We start from the raw sequence: 20,716 nt of genomic DNA on the forward strand, positions 1-20,716 counted from the left end.
AACACAGAAATACTGGCAAAGTGCCAGCAAAATAAAATTCACCGCATGGTACAGAACCTTTCTTAAGCAGATGGTGAATAGAGTGATCAGAGAAAGTCCAGTTCTTTGTCTGTTTCTGGTTTGAGTGGTACATACTCTTGGCACACTGAATGATGTGAACAGCAGAATTTGTATAAATACAATCTTCTATAATGGACTCAGAACTCAGTCCAAAGATAGTCCAAAGTCCCAGTGGGGAAGAATAAGGAGTAATGCAATCAAAATAAAGCCAGAGACTGGGATGATATATATGAATCAATATATGATTGTTCACACATCCTATATTCTCTATCAGACACATTCAGAACAGTTCAAATAACCTTTGGATATGGACATCTCATAGGTAGTCTAACTAGGGATTTATCATAAGAATGCTTTTATTTGTTCCAGACTAAGGTGATAAAATGCAGAATATGAGAGTATGCATATAACCTACATCTAGAACCAAATTAGAGGGACATTGAGTACATCAGGGGTTAGGATGATATTCAAAATTATTTTGATAAATTTTAAGATTGAACTGCAATTAATAGAGTAGCACAGTGTAAAGCAGAACAGTGAAAGACTGAAGCTGTTTGCACAAAATTAAGAGTAGTGGATTAAAAAGTGAGTAGAGGTTTAAATTACAATGTCGATACAAATCAAACTAACATCATTCTGGGACATATTAACAGAAGCGCGATATATGTGGGCTACAGGAAGTGGCAATGTCATTTTCAGTGTCAGGAGAGAAACCTCATCTGGATAATTGTGCTGTTTGGGATGCCATAGTTGAAGAAAGCTGTAGACAAACTGGAAAGAGGCCAAAAGCAAGCACCAAGTATAAGTGGGTTGAAAAACCTGACCCATGAAGAGAGGTTGAATTGGTTTGTTTAGTCTAGAAAGTGGAAGATTAGTGGGAGACAGAACTGTCTGTAAATGTATAAAATGCCAGTAAGAACAGTGGGAAATGCCTTACGCAAATGCTAAGTGTTGTGCAAAAACACTGGGGGACTGAAACTGTAGGTGCAGATGTGAAATTTGGATTTAGCAAGATAGCATAAGATTAGAAGAACAATAGTATCATTAGAACACAAATACGGAAATACTAAGGTAATGCATATTACTAATTTTATTCTTTTTTAATCAAAATAAGTTGGAGAAAGATGGCAATAGATATTTATTGTGGTAGTACTAGCAGTATATAATACACATTTAGGTTCAGTTAGACCTGAATGTGACCAGGGATTTGTATCTCTAACCAGAATTTTGCTAGCATGGAGGACATTTGGCATAAGGACTGGAGAATAAAACCATTATTCATAGGACATTGGTATTCTTGAAAATGTTGATTAACACCCTTTTTTCATTAGCTATTCAAGCAACTATTAATTATTAATAATTTTAACGTGGTTAATAAGGGTATCATAAAATGCCTGGTCATAGAAAATAAGCTTGGGTGGCATAATCATGAGTAGACTATACATTAAACAGCTGACTAAAAACAATACATACAAGACAAAATTACTTATTTCAGAGGGACACATTTCAGTAAATTGTGGGACTGAGAATCACTGGGAACCAGCAGGTTCCAGGGACCTGGATTGTATCCTGCCAATGGTGCAATATGTAGCAGATATCTGTGTCCCAAAAGCAGAGAAGAAAAGTGTGTAGAAAAGACTTGAGATATAATGGATGTCTGTCCATCTCTAATAGACATATTTAGAATAAGCAGACACCTTAAAAAATAATAAGCAAAAGTATGGAGAAGCAAAAGAACTTGTATCTCAAAATCAAGGAGTCAAGAGTAATAACTGAATGTTGAATAATGCCTGAAATTACTTTGAGGAATAAGGTGCAGAATCAATCTTGGTTAATATTTTCATGATAACTCGGCACAAAATACAGAGACTTTCTGATGAAATCTGCCGAAGCAAAAAAAAAACAAACCTGGAAGACACTAACAGAAAGGAATAGGGATATTACACAGGGAAAAATGGAATACCTTCAAATCTAGAGTAATACAAATGGGAAAAAATGCATAGGATAAAAAATTTAAGTCATTCATTTGGGCACTAATAACAGAAGGTTCTCCCAGAAACTAGAAACTGTTTGGAAACAATTATGGAAGAGAGAGAAGTACTGAGTTGTAAAGAGTTATTCCAAAATTACTAGTAGCTTCTAATGAGACACAGCTGTGAATTAGGCAAATGCTGTTCTGTTACATACCAAAAGAGGTATTTCTAACACAAATAGGGAAGAGCTAGTGTTACTGTAGAAAGACCTAGCAAAAATGTCTCTCATAGAATCATATAATGGTTAGGGTTAAAAAGGACCTTAAGATCACTTACTTCCAACCAGCGTGCCATGGCAGGGACACCTTCCCCTAGACCATGTCACCCAAGGCTCTGTCCAGCCTGGCCTTGAACACTGCCAAGGATGGAGAATTTACCACATCTTTTGGCAACCTGTTCCAGTGCCTCACAACCTTCGCGGTAAAGAACTTCTTCCTTATATCTAACCTGAACTTTCCCTGTTCAAGTTCAAACCCATTACCCCTTGTCTTATCGCTACAGTTCCTCTCCAGCATCCTTGTAGGCCTGCTTCAGATACTGGAAGGCTGCTATGAGGTTTCCACTACTATGCACAACTACGTACAATTTTTATTCACTCCTCTCCAAGGATACACAACTAAAACACAAAAGGAGAAGGGTTAGCAGGTTGATGAGAGGAATAGAAAGTGCATTTTACATGGAAAACTTAAAAGTCTTTGATTAATTAGAGCAACAAGAGAACTGCTCAGAAACAATATGAAGATTGTCTATAAATAGATCTGAAGAACACATACCAGGTAAAGAAGTATTTAATCTAAATAATAATGCTGGCACAGAACCAAAAGGACATAAATCAGCCATGGGTATGTGTACAAATTAGAGATATTAATCGTTAAAGCAAACAAGTTCTTGAGCTGACTTCCTCTGGGAGTAATGGGGACTAAAAACCTAACTGCTTTTATTGGACACAGTAAGTTTATGAAACGGGTGATGTAACATAGCTGCTAGTGATCGCAGGGATTGAATTTGATGGTCTAGTAAGACATCTCCAGCTGTGTGCTTCTCTCTTGTTATAGAAAAAAATCATAGATTCTTTCTCTCTGTTTCCACCAAGTTAGGATATAAGATGTTCAGTTTCATTTGCAGGTTAGAGAACAATTTCAACTTACTATTAAGGTACTGGAGCATACTAGCTAAGAAAATTTTCAAGAACCACTTGAGCAAATATTTTATATGGCTTTTCTAGGTGTAGGTGGACAGGCTTACAGAATTGGGTTGGTCTTTTGAGGTCCTTTCTAATTTCTATGAGAAAATATAGGCTTGTATCTTTCTGGACTCTTAGCAAAACAGCAAAAACCCAAAGTTACTTCTGAGAAAGTTGTTGAGTAATTTACACTCTGTAACTTCTGGAGATGTCTGCAGTGGTACATTATTTATTATTTTTGCAGTGTTCAAAGTGTTCTAGGAAATTCATAACTCAAACTCAATTCCCAGCAGGAGATCGGAAGCTCTTGGCTTTCATACCTGGGGAGTGTAGTATACACAAAACAAAATACCATTATTGTATATAGCCTTTTCTAGCAGAGAAAATGCAGTTTGGTGTAAGCTCCATCGTAAAATGCTTTTCTTCTCTGAACTTCCTCCCAGAGTGGCAACAGGGTTCTGTGTTCCATCATTCTAGACCACTACCAGGGACCATCAATAATAAACTACGATGATGAGAATGGCAAAACATGTATGCACATTGCTGCTGCTTCAGGCTACAGTGATATTATTAGTGAGCTGGCTAAAGTCCCGGGGTGCAACCTGCAGGCCCTTGATGTGGATGAAAGGTAACCATGGAAACTCTGACTGAAATTGCTGCTTCCTTTCTATTAACCTGAGACTAGTTCTGTTTATTCTATAATGGTGTTTCCTGTTTCACAGGCCATGGTCTAGTGCACTAGACTAATGAACTGCACTTAGGGAGAACCGTGCTTGCTCAGAAGCAGTCCAAAGCAGTCCAGCCCACATGTATCATATCTGGTATAATAACTGACTAGTAGGAATGTTATTTAGCTTTGTGTTTCTGGTAGGAAATGATAAGATTATGTGTGAAAGGACTTTGTCACCATTTGACTTCTTTCAATCAAAAGTGGACATTCTTTTCAAAACAATAGAACAGGATCCTACAATTTGACGCTAGGATCCTGCTGCTATTTGTATTTAAGAAATGGCAACGTTCCCTTGTTTCATTTAAGAATGAAACACATTTAACACATTCTCCTGTGTTTCATAAGAATGCTAACACAGTGTTCCTTAGACCAAGGGAAATTCACCTTCCATTTTGATGAGGCATTTGATTTCTTCTAGGATGACACCCCTATATCATAAGTGCACAAGAGTCATCTCCTTTACTGTTTTTCAGCCCACACCCACCTCCCTTGGAACTTTGCTCTAAAATTTATTTAATGCAAATAGAACCAACTGACTGTTCACATTGCTTATCCTGCTTAGTGGAGCAAAAGCCAACATTTTCTTGGCTTAGGCCTTCAGGTACTTAAAATAATAGCATTTTTCATGGAAAAGTGCAATAAAATGGAACAGAAATAAAACCAACAGGGTTCTGGAGAAGTTTCTAAACGTCAGTAAAATGTAGTTGAGAAGGCTGTGTTTCTATGGAAAAAAGGGCAAAGGGAGGAGTTTAACTACAGTAAAGAGCTCAGTAAGACTTGACCTCCTATTGCACATTCTCAGATATTTCCATAGAAGATGTTATACTTGAAGAGAGGAAAAGATAAGCTGTTCATTGTAAACACAGCAGATTTCCATTATATTATGTGTCCGACTGTATCCATCTGAAATCACTGGGATTGCAAAGAAACACGCAGAAGAAAAGTCAATTTTCTTTTTCATTCTCACAGTTTTATCATGGTACTTTCTGTGCTTCCAGATTTTTCATAAGTGCAAAGTATTACAATTTGGAAATTTCACATAGGTTTCCAAAGACAAGATGCAAATCTTCTGCCAAGAAGAAAATAAGTTTAATTGTCATACACAGATTCAAGACAATTATATCTGCTCCAGTCTGTGCCCATCAAAGAACACAGAAACTGACAAAGAGCCAGTAACAGCCTGGCAGATGTGTCCAGTCCTTCTCATTCACCCGGAGGAGGCTTCTTTTCCAGCTACCTCCACAGAGATACCTGAGCCAACCATTGCTAATTGTGTTTGGTGTAAATATGAGAAGACCTTGTCCCTGTGCAGGAGACACTATGAAGATCTTTTCTTTCTAATTCTGCTTTGAAAACTTCAGGGATCCCTCCCACTCTGCAGCTCCAGCAGTTGCTATTACATAGTATGTATAGGCATTTTGCAGCCCCATATCTACATTCTTTACAGCTAAATAGTCGCACATAGATAGAAACCAGTTCTTCAGTGGCCTTATTACCACCGCTGGCAACTACATCAGCATGTGGTAAGTCGCTGAAGAATTCCATAAAATGGATGTTGTGGCTGGATAAGTAGCATAGGAACACACCTCATTATATCATTTATAGTTTAAATAGTAAATTAATCCATTTATTTTAATGATACTCCTCCTTTTCCATAGGACGCCTTTGCACTGGGCTGCAGCAGCAGGGAAAGCTGACTGTGTGCAGACACTGCTAGAGCTGGGGATAGATAGCAACCCTCGAGACATCAATGAAAACACTCCTCTGACGTACGCAATGTACTGTGGGCATACAGCATGCATCAATCTGCTGTCTCAGGAGAGCAGGTAAAAAAAAGTTCACATTTTGCTCATATATTGCTACTGACTAGAAAGCAAATATATTGCTTTTTGTTTGCTACTGCAGGGTTTGAACCCTGGGTGATGTCTTCTCGATTCATATGCAATACTCAGTTGAAGTTTTCCACCAAGGTAGCAACATTAAAATTAGTCATCTACTGAAAATTCATCACTGAGGTTACAGTGCTAGTCTGCCAATCAGCAGAGGGTTCTGAACCAAGAAGATGTGAGTATAGATCTTGCTCAGTCACCTTCATGCAGAAAATTTATCTTACAGAATAATTTCAGCCCTCAGTATTATGCCTTCCACTTCTTTGAAATCTCTGTGCACTAGCTGTGTGTTCATTTAATCTGACAGAGGGATAGGCTGAACACAAAAGCAGCTTTGCCAGATAGATAATAAAATAAACCTCAAGTCTGCATTCTCAGGATAAGCGTTTGGGAGTGTTTTCCTTATTTAGTTCTCTACCTTGATTATATTATTGAATTCTTTTTATTCTGACTTTTTTTTTCTGTTAAAAAGTATGAGCCTTTTACCACTGCTTATGATCTTGTCTCTTTGTATTTCTCATGTTTCAGCAGTTGTCATTTAATTAGTTTTGGTTCTTCAGCTTTGGTAAATGAGCATGCATTTACACTTATCGTCACATTTCTTTGTGCTTGCCCCTCTTTTTCAGTCAGCAGTTAGTATTATTTCCTATGTTACAAACTGCAAGACATGGGTGACATTTCCCCTCTTCTTTCTGCACTCTGCCTGACAGAGTAGATCTGAAATGTTGGTTAGCAAAATCTCATCTAAAAACCACTACTAAAAACACTACAGCATCATCACTGTAGGTAATTATCTTGATAGATCTGAAACTGCACCGGACCTATTTAGTACAAGCAAGGCAAGGGAAAGGGGAAAGGAGAAAGGGGAAAGGAAAAGGGAAAGAAGAAAAGTGAAAGGGAAAAGAAAAATTAAAGGTAAAAAAAATCGGAAAGAGAAAAGGAAAGGTAAAGAGAAAAAGAAAGGGAAAGGGAAAGGGAAAAGGAAAAAGAAAGGGAAAGGGAAAAGGAAAAAGAAAGGGAAAGGGAAAAGGAAAAAGAAAGGGAAAGGGAAAAGGAAAAGAGAAGGGAAAGGGAAAGGGAAAGAAAAAGAGAAAGGGGAGGAATGGTCAACTAGTGCCTTTGTTACAGTGTTAGCAATGACTGTGCTGTTGGAAATACTATTTTCCAGATATGACATAATACAAAGACCACTTGGTTTCAAAGATCCCATCATGTTATTCTTGTTATTATTGGATCTTGCTTCACCAGTAAGAATAATAATTCTGCAGCTGGTAGATGCTGAAGCCAGGAAAGTTTGTTTATTTTTTTTTCCTGATAGCTGCACTGAGCCTACATTAAGATGAGTGTAAGGCAATGAACCCCATAAGAAAGAGTGAAGTAACATGGTATCGTTTATAGTCTCTCTTAATTACAAACCTGCATTCCTAATTTTCTGCCTCCTTGAATGACTCCTGCAAATGTGTCTGAACAATACATACTCCATTTCATTGGCAAACACAGTATTTCTTTATTATTTGGCAATAATGATATCACATTTTGATTTGTAATTCCAGTAGATCTGAGCTAGTTCAACAGTTTCCCTCCCAGAACAAAAGACCCCCAAAGAAGGAAGGACGATTCAGTATACTGAACCACATCTTCTCTCTCAAAAAGAATAAAAATGATCAAAAAAACAGTCAGAAGGAGAAAAGTAGAGACCGAAATCCCAGAGAAGAGAGGTCAGATGTAGATGACATCATCACCACTTTTGATTGCATTATGGACACAAACTGCAAAGATAAGCGTTTGACCACCATTGGCTTTAAAAGAAGGAGCACAGACACAAAGTACCTCATACCAGAAAAGAAGCAGCCAGAGTGTCAGGGACTTCTGCCCATCAGGACCCAGAGCCTTCCCCCCATCACTGTGGGCAATTCCTTCCTAACTGCTTCCCGGAGCACATCAACCTTCTCCAGCACCAGCACCCACCAATTTGCACACAAGTCTCTGAAGAGGCAGAGTGAACACAACTTGATGGACCCCAGAAGCAGCTGCCAGACTTCGCTGGGTGATCCCTGGAACACAGGCTCTAACCAGCTATTCTCCTCCAAAGCCTGCACTAGAACTCCTTCAGACAAACTGATAAATGGCTTAAACTCTGATAGATCTCACCATGTGCATTTGTGCCCTCCCCACCTTCCCTCACTTCCCAGTTCTTCCTCAGGTAATTTGTTTTCTGTCTCCCGAATCCTATAATGTCTACTGATGTAGCAAGCTGAGTCAGAAAAAATTGGTAAGTCTGACCCATGACATTTCAAGTTTTTCAATTCCTTTTCCAATTTCTTCTCCCTATATGTAGTAGCAATTGAAGATAGCATATGTACAGAACATCAGCTGACAGTTTAAGCAAGGTGCTTAGGGGTGAGAAATAAGAAATTTAAGTAGGTCTGATGAGGAAATAAAAATACAGGTAGTCAGGAAGCACAGAATGTACCTGAGCAAGGTAAGTAAGTGCCTTCAGATCATATATGTGGTTTGTGAATTCATGGTAACACCCTCAGCCACACCTGCTGCCTTGTGTCCACATTTAGTCCTGGAACTAGATGTGCAAGGGAATAGTACTGCACTCAAATCTCTAACTGTGCTTACAGCTGCTTCTGGATCCAACCAGGTAAGCCCATGTGTGCCACGCTGGACAGCTCTGCGCTTTGGCACTTTTAGACTGTAGTGTCACCCCTTCCCGCCCTGCCTACCCCAAGTGCCAGCCTTTTGGTCCAAGGTGCTGCTCTTACAGTTCTTCCAAAGCTGAGTTCAGGTTGCTAAATTTACAGAGACAGAGTAAATGCTTTTATGTTGCGGTTTGGAAACTAAAGCAACAGTAATGAAGAAGAGCACCAGAATTCTGAAGTAAACTCAAAACCAGGGTTTGACTGGATTTGGGATCCAGTACTTTGTTTGACTCATATTAATGTTTAAATGAATCTGGCTGGCTAGCTTGAGTGCTGGAGTTTACCTCAACATATCTGTCTTCAACTCCATCTCCTTTGGGATTAGCCCCATGCCAAAATTAAACACATCTAGCATGCTTTCCAACCACTGTAATATCCAACAGAAAATGAAGCAAGCAAAAGCAATCCCCAAACTTACCAGTACACCATTACAAGAAGTAAACATTACACAATAAGTTAATCTCCCCTCACCCCAACAAACATGAGCTGCTATCTTTTACAGTAAATAGGAATGAACAGAAACCCTCTCTGAAAAGAACACTCTCAGAGGTCAGGTCACTATCTGAGCTTGCCTGATAGCGCAAACTGTGCTGACTTCTAGGTGAAGGGATCTATAAAATAGCAAATCCTTGTTCACATCTCTAATAATGAGAGTAGAGGTGGCAATCTCAGAATGTCTGGTCATTCTACGTTGTGCAAATAAAAGCTGGAAATTTTACCCTGTTTTTCAGGGTAATAAAAAGTAGCTATACAAAAAGTTCCACTTTATGAACATCAGGCCACGTTCCTGAAAACTTGATAGGCCTGATCCGTAAGTGTCACTACTTTTTTACTATGCATTCTTCAGCTATTCACTCTACCATACAAACCCCAAACTCCATACGGCTACAAGGATTGCTCCAGCATAACTCTTTCTACACTGAACTCCTCAAGGTTCAGCTCACACGTGGAAGATAAGAAAATCTGCAGGGCTTCTTTACAACCCAAATATAACAGGGTACACTGAGACTGAGATATCTGAGGGCTGTTGACAGCAGAGGAGGAATGAACTCAAACTGGAAAAACCAAACCTGGGGATAACTGTAGAAAAACATTTCTTCATGGGATTAGCTAGACCATGAACGCATTTCATGTGGAAGTAACGACCATGTTACTTAAAATGTGACTACAGATTTTTCTCAAGACTGTGAAATACTGTATGGTTAAATACTTTTTTGCTCTGGACAGAAAGACAGGCAGATTTCTGTGAACATCCTATGATAAAATGTTGCAACCAGCTGAATCAGGACAGACCCTGAATCAGGACAGACCCTGCGCACCCATTCAGTACTCTGTTATCTGCACAGAGATTTGGTATAGCACCCACAATCTACATGCATGAATAAGGGAAAAATTGTACCAATTATGGGAAATCTTCTAATTGTTACAATGGGAGCAGTCTTTGCATGTCCAAAGGAAGAGTAAGTCATTTTATCTCTAAGAGTTTATTATCTCCCTCAGAGAAAATAAAGCCTGAGTCTGCTTTAAGCCCAGCTCTCTGTCTACCAGCTCCCTTTAACAAAACTTTCCAACAATAAAAAGATTCCTGTAGCTGGCAAAAAAGACTTCCACTGAAGCATATGAATTAAAAGCTCTTAAGGATGCAGGGAGTGTCTGACAGGAATACATTGCACAACCTAGATACTGCCTAACATTTCTTCACGATAAAAAGATCTGCTTATCCTCCTTCATGCCTGTGTGTGTGGTTTAAATCTGCCTGCCCCTGTAATTACAGCCACCTGACTTGCTGTGAATTAGAGCTGCATTTACTGTATGAGCTCCAGGTCTCCAGTGCACTGTGCCTGCAGGACTCAGAGGGATCAGAAGTAAAGTAATCCTGGCTCCAGCCCAGCCAGCAGTGCTCTGCAGGCAGCTGTCTCCGAGGAAAGATATTTCCTCACTGGTTTTTTTCTGCAGAAGGCCTAGCTGAGGGGAAGAACATCATCTGGACTCTGAAGGACACTGAAGTGTTAAAACTGCATTTCTCAAGTCATGACTGTGGGGGTTAAAAATAACTCCCTAATCACTGAATATCCAGGGCAGGATTATGGGTATCAATAATCTAGGGGAACTCAATTTTAAAATTATTTTCTCAGCTAACACCCAGAATTGATTTTCTTGCATGACCTTTTATTAAAGTCAGAGTTGAGTAAGCTACTAAGGCAGCTGGCACATAGACTGGGATTTTTGGAGCTATTTTGTTCTGGTTTCTGTGCTCCTGGAAATGAAACATGAGTCAATTTACTAGCTGAGACTTTGCATTTACACAAAGGGGAGAAGTTGCTTTGGGTAGCGATGAGACTCACCTTACAATCATGACACTGGTTTCATCCAGTATAACTACTTTGTCTTGCCCTCCACTGGGAAGAGCAAAGACAGATTATACCAAAAACTACAGCCAATATTGCAAGAGTTTGCCAGCCACAGTGCTGAGCTGGCATCCACAATCCAAAGCGTTTTTTATTTATGAACTTTGTAATCATCTCTTTTTGCAAAATGTACTGTCATCTACTTTCCACAGCGAAAATGGTGCAGGTAGAGAAACTCCAAGTGATACGGGTAAAAGGAAACCTGTCTCAAATGTAAGCAGCTGTTAGCACCCCCTAACCAGCTGGAGCATTTTCTTTCTTTTATTCGTCTTTTAGATTATTAACCTTTGCTAAGGGTGATACTTTATTAGGGGTTTTATTACAGCAGCCCAGTACCTTCTATTTGCTTGAACAGGTAATGTAAAAAATAGGCTATTATTAAGCTTATGTTGGCATAATCAGTATGGTATGGTTCAACAGGAAGCACTTTTTGGCCAGGAAAGACTAGAGCAAAGATGATCAGTGTAGCTGTTTCTTTCAGTGTAGCTGTTTCACTGTTTCACAGTGTGGTTCACCTATCTAAATGCAAAGGAAAAACAAAGAACAACCTGTAAAAAATGTCAGTAAACAAAATAAAATGCAGAGCAATCCTGCATTCTATGATAATAAATTGTACCCTTTCCATTTCATTAAAAAATAAATATCATCATAAATATGCTCTTAGGGATGACAAAGATGATATATTCAGGAAAGAAAAATTTTTTTCTCTGATGTTACGTGGAGCAGATAGAAAGAAAGAGCAGAAGAATACTTTCCCTTGATGCCAGAACTTTTAGACACAAGGATTCTTTTCCAAACATTCATACCAGCCTTGCAAACATGATTATGCTTTGTACTGTTGTTTTGCAGCCATATATCCCCATTTATGAAATAAATATGTCTCTTGATAGAAACAACCTCCCATAATCAAGGCCATAATGGTACATACATAAGCCATTAGTTCTCAGCATAAGCATCACTGAAACCAATATAATTCAAATTTCACTAATGGGAACAGCAGGCTTGATACTCTGCTATTTCGGAATTTATGTATTTATTTCTTTGTGCACCGTGGATGCAATGTCTATAGAAGAAATTTCCCAACTTTTACACCCATTTTTTGATCACCCTGGAGAAGTGTCAAAGACTAAATAAAGAGTAAAACATGGGAAAAATAGAAACTAAAGTCTGTTTGTAACAGACATAGCTCATCTGTAAGAAACTCTTAGTCCAATACACATCAGCTTTACACATGGGATCCAGCAGATTGAGTCAATGGCTATCAACTGCCGTGGTCTTTGGACCAGAATTTTGCTCCATGTTCAGGTGAAGGATGCACTGCAACACGGGGATTTGTCCAATAAAGACCACGTTAGCTCCTTTCATAGAGAATCCATTTGGTCAGTAGCACAGTTACAGCAGTCTTGACAATTACTTCAGTGCACTTCTAGGAAACGGTTCTGCAACTATTTTCCTATAGCTTTATCTTGCACAAGCCAGCAACATATGTACTTTCAAGTAACTACAAAGCCACAAAGGCAATTTGCATAATTCCATTTTCAGCTGTTGCCTGAGATGTCCTACTACATGCAGTCTGTGTCTCCCTTTCTGTCTGCATGCCAACAGAGCCATATGCTTGATCTGCAGTGAGCTATGTTGCAATGCCATGCTGGATGAGCAGCTGTTTGGCAAGACAACTCAAGACTTCTTACACAGCTCATCTCAGCTCTGAGGATAACAAAAAAGAAAAATCTGGGGACTCGAACATCACTGAATAAGATCAACTCAGGAAGATGATCTGGTGAAAATGTTGATTTGGTGCTTGAATTTCCTCTTTATTTGATTTGTCATTAATGTAGCAAAATGCAAAACATCATCTATTGTATTTTCTTTTTAACAGTACTAAAACCAAGTTAATTTTAATCATAGCCAGTGGAATGCCACAGTTAGCCAATTAACCTTTCATTTTCCAGTATCTGTTCCTGGAAAAATGTAATTGCCATTAACATAGCTTAATAAGGATCAGTAACAGTTTACATCAGTTCCGCTATGTTTTCATCTGTGGTAAAACCCTCTCAGAGCTCATCTTTACTGCTGATAGACCTGCACCAGTCTCATTTACCAACCACAAGTTGAACTCTATTTGTGTTGTAGTATTTAGAAAGGCTGAGACCCTATTAGAAAAGTTTGCAAATGAAAGCTTTGGTTCTGAAATCAAATTCATCTAGATGAATATTTCTACAAATTTAGTGTCCAAATATTCTTACATGGACCTAGCTACTGGACTGTGCTTGTTTTAAAACCAATTGTTATATTATATGAAAGGAAGTGATAAGGGTACACATGAAGGTTGTATTAAATCAGTCACTCTTTTAAATGAATGTAGAGTTAAAAAAAAAAAAAAAAAGAAAAGCCTTTTTCCGTCAGTGGTTTCTTGTTATTACATATGTCTGAGAATTACTAAATCTGCCGTTTTTTCTAAAAGCCAGCGATCTACAGTGCATCATATTATTAATAATTATTTCCATATGGTAACAGGTCATTTTTTCTCTTTCACAGGTAAAAGTTTTCAACAGATTTTCACAGACCAACCCAAAATACAAAATAATACTCCGGTACAGAACAGCCTAGCTCCCATGCCCAACCACTGTGCTCAGAAATGTAAGTACAGTCAAGTCTCAGTTACAGTATCATACTTGCGTGCCTCCGGCACTGGCAATCTGAGGGTTTTGAGAGAGGTTTCATGTTCCTTTTTTCACAGCATCATAGAATGGCTGAGTTTGGAAAGCACCTTTGGAGATTGTCTAGTCCAACCTCCATGTCCATGGGGAAGTCACCTACAGCAGGCTGCTCAGGGTCATATCCACCTATGTTCTGAATAACTCTAATGATGGGGACTACACAACTTCTCTGGAAAACCTGTTGGAGCTCCTTTAGAGCAAAAAATGCTGCTTCTTAGTTATTTCCCATTGACTCCTTTCCTTTCATAGGATACTACTGAGAAGAGTCTGGCTCCCTCTTCTCAAGGCTGGACAGTCCCAGCTCTTTCAGTTACCCCTCTGAGGCTGGACATTCCAATCCCTAAGTCATCTCCAACACCCTTTGTTGGACTGCGGCTCCAGTATGTCCATGTGTCTCCTGTACTGGAGGTCCCAGAATGGGACACAGCACTCCAGATGTGCCTTATCAGTACTGAGCAGAAGGGAAGGATCACCTGCCACAATTTGCTGGCAACACTTTTCCTAATGGAGACTGTTGGAGATCTTTGCCGCATGGCCACATTGCTGGCTTATGTTCAGCTCATTGTCTATCGGGACTCCCAGGTCCCTTTCTGACAAGCTCCTTTACAGCTGTTTGATTTTCAGCATATATTGGTGCAGGGACTTACTCCTTCCAAAGCACAGGACTACACATTTCCCTTTGTAAGAGTCTTGTCCACCCATTTCTCCAGCCTGTGAAGACCACTCCTCCCAGTTTCATTCGCATCATTTGCAAATTTGCCCCATCATCCAAGTCACTAATGAGGGCATTAGTGTTAGCCCCAGTATCAGCTCCTGGGGTATTCCACTAGTGACTGGCCCACCTCCAGGCTGGGCTGCTGATTCACAATCCTTTTCTCCAATAAGTTTCGTAGAGATGGGCTAGTAGAAGTGATGTACATCAATACAGATGAGAGCATGGTTCTACATTTGCTTTCCAGGGAGGAAGTGACTGGAATTTTCAGAGACAGGATTTTTTGCTCTTGGTTTCACTATCAATTGCATATATCTGTATGACTCTGGAAGCTTTTCTTAAGGGGCAGGATGTAAAGAGAAGGATGACAACACCCTAATGACTGCTTGGCAAAGAGAGGTCAGACATGTGAGATGAAAGCCAGGATAAGTAAAAGACTCTTCTGCAGACAACATTAAAAATATGACACAGATTTTTGTGTCCTTTTGCTAGCAAAAACTAGAGAGAAGATTATTAGAACAAGAAACAGTCATTTTCTGAATGTTACATAGCTGAAAAGATTGTCTATCTCTCCCTGCCTTAAGCATGGCAGATAGAGTAGCTTTTACATCAGGATGGGAATCATTCATTTCTCTCATTCTAACAGCAACCGGTTTGGGTAGCTTCTATAACACAGGCACAAAAATAAAGCAATCAAGAGAGCAGCAGCCTCTTATTCCTCTGTATTTTCAGCTAGCTCCTCATTCCCAAGGCAGTGAACTAAGGTGCCAAAGAGTATGGAAAGTTTCACCCGACTCCCACAGCCCCGGCGGTGTCAAGAATTAGTGAGTGTCCCAAGCTGGATCCAGCCAGGAACTGGGGTGTTCTTCACATACAAGCACTAGCCCTACTCCCAGCAGTGTCCTGACCTCACATTCTTGCTCTCCACAAGGCACAGATCCCCCAGTGTACTTTGGATTAGGATTTCCAGTTTACTATTTGTCATCCTACATATCAGCCAGGTCCTAAAGCACTCATATTTCAGAGTTAAATTTAGGATTCATTGCCTTTTATGATATGAGTTTCAGAAGCAATTCTGCAGTTACAACAATACTACTAAAAACGAAACAGCAGAGAGAGTTTTATGGGGAACATCAGACTGGGTAGGGGAAATACAGAATCCTGCACTGCTGCTGCACAGTAAGTAAGAGAGGAAGAAGAAAGTAAAGATATGTGGAATACTGAGGTGGTATTCTCTGTCTGCTCAGAGGAAAGAAAATAATCTCACTGCTTTCAAAATCCCAGTTCCAAGACTCCTATTTTTAAGCTTTCTACTAATGTTATCTGTGTTTTCTAGTTAAAACATAGTTGTAAGCAAAATCCTAAAAAAAAAAAAAAAAAAAGTAAATTATTTAATAATCACTGGTGTTCTTGCAGTAAATCATACAAACGGCCAGGATTTTAGTTCTAGTCTCATGCAAAAATCCTGTGTTTTACAAATAAAATTCAATTATCACAGTTAACAACCATGGTTTAATTGACTAACAAAGCACAGGTACCTAGGTGCCCATTATTGCTTGAACATCAGTTTAAGCCAATAAGAGAAAAGAAATTAAAAAAAAAGAAAAGAGAAAGTTATTTGCAAAATAGATGTACATTCCCTCTTTGTCAATATAAATGACACATTTGATCCTGGAGTTTTGCAAATATGTGCTTCAGAGCCAAGATTTTCCGCATCCTCCATGCAGCCTTAAATATATTACTGATTTGGACACAGGCAAAATGATTTAGACATCCAGGCAAATGGCTCCAGCTACAAAGTTAAATATAAACATTTTTCTAACAGTTTCATTACACAAGATGTGTGTTAAAAGCATGTAACAAAGCCAGTGGAAAACAAAAGCAACCAGGGAGTTAGAACAATAACATAAGCATAAATCAGAAAGAGAACTGAAACTGCTTAGAGAGTAACAGAAAGCAGAAACATTTCCCAAAAAAGGAAGGGCAATGAAAAAAAAAAAAAGGAAGAGATACTTTAATCTGTAAGCAAAAACATTTAAAAATACAAGTTAGAAAGAGGATAACAGTAATTAAACAGTAGCCTAGGAAAAGAATATTTGAGTGACTTTAAACCACAATTTATAAACTTCCACCCTCCAGACACTCCCAAAGCCTAAAAGGTCCCTCAAGGGCTTCTTGAGTAGACTCAGCACAGTCTGCCATCTCTGTTATTCTGTATGTTGCTGCTCCATCCCCTGCACACATTCTATCTCACCACATGACTACCCCAAGGACACCTGGAAAACAGACTTACAACTATCACACACTGCTCACACAATGCCAGAATCATTTTCCAAACAAATATGGGACTTCTAGAGAACTCTCTGCTGCTCTCATTTCTTCATGTAGCTTTCTAAGCCTGCTCTAAAGCCTGAAGCCATAATGAGGATATTACTTGTTGGGGGAAAAAAAAAAATATTTCTGCAGGTCACTTAACAATATTTTGGGTTGACCAGTGGTTGGTTTTCTTGTTATTTGTCATGATTTGAAGTTTCTTCTTTCCCAACTCAAAAGCAAAGGACTCCACAAAGCACCATCCTTTCTGCAGAGGCTCTACCATGGCCTACCATGGTCCACTGCTTGTAAAACTAAGAGAGTCTAAGAACCATTCCTTCTGCTGAAGTACATAGTCCTTGGGCAATGATTCACTTAGTCCCATATTATTACCTCTGCAGTTTGTAATAGTAGCTACTCAAGAGTCACTACTGGGTGGAAAAGGTTCCCTGAATTAGTAGCTCTTACTGTATCACTAGGTCTTTGATGGTTAATTCTGCCCTCTGAATAATTACTGGTGCTTTTGCTCTATACAGCTTCTGGATGTATGGTAACCAGCCTTAAGAGTTGTGTCTCTCACACCCCAGTGCTGGGTCCAGGCTCCTGTGTTTCGATACATATATGAAAACTAGTCACTATATACATTATTTCAAAGCCATCCAGTCCTGATATCCTCATAGGATATCCTAAAGTGAGCACAGTATGTAAGACCATGTAGAAAGGCTTGATATTTGGATGCTGTTTTTTACTTCTTTGAATGAGCATGATTTTGTGATGGCTATCTGGTCATGGGAGTGAAGTTAAACTACCCTACATTTGCACTACTTAAACACATTGTTAAAGGTTTATTTAGTACAAAAAGTGTTCTGGAGATACTTTACACAGGTGTAAACTTTAATACATGAAGACATGCATGTGCTCCAAAGATGGAAACAAGTGAGCCTCTCCATATGTATTTGGTTTACATACTAAAATTTCAGTGAACTCAAAGCATTATATCATGTGCCAGAAAACAAATGAACTCATTTATTATCTTTAACCCAGGCCAATTCACAGAAATTCAACACAAAATAAAGCAAAATATTTACTGGGGGGAGGGGTGTTGTTGCTTTTATGTTGTTTTCTGGGTTGGTTTTTTTTTTTCATGGAAAAGAGAACTAAGTGATTTCCTGAAATTTTGAACATGAATGAACTTTGAATATGACCCACAAATTACACTACATTGCCAAAGTTCTAGTGAACATCACCTGCTCAGGCCATCAGAACTTGAATTGTACTGAAATTAGCATGAAAAGGAAAAAAAAAAAAAAAAAAACAAAAATGCACCACAAAACCTACCTTACTTTTTATGAAAATTTGTGAAAAAGTTAATAACCTTTCCTTATTAAAACTACATAATTTCTCACTTCTTCTGCATCCACTCCATCAGTATCCCAGTTATTCTTTTTGGTGTTGCTTGATGAGCAGTGAGAAGGCAGACTTCATAGGTTCAAAGATCCACTTCTGGAAAACATCAACTGTAGGCAGAATTTCAGGTATTAAGGATTTTTTAAGGTAGGTTAACTAACTTGAAATTCCTTATGTCCTCCTTTTCTTGTCTTTTTATTCTACAGCCCTCAATAAACTCCATCCACTATTCTACTTGTGAGACCAATTAGTGTACTGAATGTTTACTTTGGTTTGAGGATCATTTTTTTAAAGCTCAAAATTGACTTGTAAAGTCCAGCTTATCACAGCTGCATTGACTGCACCTGAGTAGTTACTCAGTCTGTTATTCCTAATAAAAATTAGTTCATTTATCAGTTTATCCTCTATTAAAATGGTCCAACTACAGGTTAACTTCAGATGTTTCTCTGGAATTATACAGGATTTTAATTGGGTTAAGAGAGAATACTCTTCTCGAGCCCTCATTTCTGTAGAAATTCCCTGAACCTGCACCAGAAAAATTTCCATCAGAGACTATGAAATTGGAATAATCAAAGGAGCTGCCAGGAAAAATGCAAAATTAAGTCAAAATTAAGAGCCTCTCAGGTATTTATCGTAACAGATGCAGATGGAAGGAAATCACAGCTGGAATGAGAATGGAATCAAGGAAAAATCAATGTGAAAAAATTCAAGGAAGATTCTGTGGTGTAAACTCCAGTAAGGAACTCTTCATATAGTTAAACTGAAAACCCCAAACTGTTTGTATACAAAAAACTTGGGAATAAAATGGAGAATCAAATGAAAAGACGCTAATGCAATTCACAATAAATTCCAAGGCAGAGAAAAGCAGTTCCGCAATTAAGGTTTTGAATTCTCCTTTTAAAAAAACAAAGAAAATTAGTTAGTAAGTTGCCTGAATGAAGGAAGTTGGATTTTGATTTAGAGAAGATTCAGAACTATATTAAATTTAAAGCACAAACAATGCTACACTGCTGAGTGTGAGATGGAGATTAAGGATGATCAAAACCTATGATTTCTTAAAAGATTTCTGACACATATGAGGCATACAACAGCTGTGGTTCTTGTGTTTCAGTGCAGGTTTTAGTGTGCTTTTAGTTTTGTGGCCTGTGACTTGCAGAGCACATGTGGATCAATCTTCATGATTGACTGTGCCTAAAACAACCTAGACAGTGTCCCACGTTCTTCCATTTCACCTTCCCAAGAACTTACCCTGGGTAATACAGCATCCTTACACACAGGTTTTGTGAATATATTTCCATGGAACATTTCTGTTTCTGTCAGCCTGTGGTTTTTGATGAAAAAAATATCTTGTGTAAATCTGTTCAAACAGACCAAGTCTCCTTCAGACAAACTATGGATTCTCTGCTTATCAAAAGTAAACCTTTGAACTTATCAAGTCTTATTGATCACCAAACACAAAACAAAACACTTAGATTTACTGGAACACTGGAATTGTTTTCTTCAGTTGAAGATTAGCTCTGCCAGGCTTTAGAGATTTTTTTAATCATATTTTGATCACGTTTTTCAGATGCAGGTTTGAGTACACACAATATAAGACAAACAACGTAGAAAATTCATTTGTTAAAATGTCATGCTTTTCACTTCCTGTCCACTCTTTCTCTCTTTTTCTTTTTCCTCCAGTTCAGCTATCATCGCAGGGTGCTAAGAAGTTTAAGTCACTGCCTTTAAATTCCCCAAGGACTGGTGCAGTTATTCTCCCACCAGCCCCAACCTCCAAATCCCATAAAAGGGGACATTCTGAGAATCATTTGCTCTATTCCATCTTGCCTGGTGTATCAGGAGAGCCTCTGAAACCAAGCTGTGTCCTACCTGCTATCCCAAGCCAGAAGAGATCTAACCCTGCAGAAGACCTTAAGAAATCTCTCACCAAACCAGATGCTGAAAATTAACTCATCACACTAGCTTCAATCAGTTGAAATATATCTAAGAGCTTGCTACAAGATAACCATATAGTAAAATCTCATTAATTTGCACTGGAGTGTAAATGAACAAAATCCAAGAAATGGTAGCACATCACAAAAGCTGCGCTGTGTATTTATGTAGGCATTTTCATTGTAGTTTTCATTTACGAAAATTACTAAATCAATATTTAATGTGCTGTAAATCTATTTTGTGAATGGAATCCTCATAACACGCAGTCTTGTTGCAGCAATGTGCTGTTAAGCCTTTCATAGAAAACAGGATCAAAGAGTAAGATTTTCTGCGCGACTTAAAAGCTGAAAGTAGGGAAACAAACTGACAGGGGTTCTCTGTAGTTTGTAAATGCAAAGGTGCTGATTCTGAGGCTGTGTGCCACCAAAAACATCTTTTTAAAATTATAAGATCAAAATAAAATGCAGTCTTAGAAAATAAGGGGTTTTGGCTCTTTGTTTTTCACATATTTTCTACATTGTAAGCTTGTGGGTTTTGAGACTTCAACAAGCTAAATAAGTACAATGAAATGCTAACCCCTTTGGGACAGACAAGGCTGTAGCACACCCTTCATTGCACTGA

At 38.6% G+C, this 20,716-nt stretch overlaps 1 protein-coding gene across 1 annotated transcript in view; it reads left to right on the forward strand.

Annotated features, from left to right (window-relative positions):
• Window positions 1-20,515, forward strand: part of ANKRD55 (ankyrin repeat domain 55) — a 45,232-nt gene extending 24,717 nt beyond the window's left edge. Inside the window, 5 exon segments of the mRNA XM_065662073.1 lie at window positions 3,720-3,904; window positions 5,665-5,832; window positions 7,452-8,098; window positions 13,550-13,651; window positions 19,844-20,515. Of these exon segments, the coding sequence (XP_065518145.1) occupies window positions 3,720-3,904; window positions 5,665-5,832; window positions 7,452-8,098; window positions 13,550-13,651; window positions 19,844-20,112 (1,371 nt within the window). The 3' untranslated portion in view covers window positions 20,113-20,515.
• Window positions 20,516-20,716: the final 201 nt, after the last annotated feature.

The sequence above is a fragment of the Lathamus discolor genome, chromosome Z (assembly GCF_037157495.1).
Source record: "Lathamus discolor isolate bLatDis1 chromosome Z, bLatDis1.hap1, whole genome shotgun sequence".
In the NCBI taxonomy this organism is placed as follows: domain Eukaryota; kingdom Metazoa; phylum Chordata; class Aves; order Psittaciformes; family Psittacidae; genus Lathamus; species Lathamus discolor.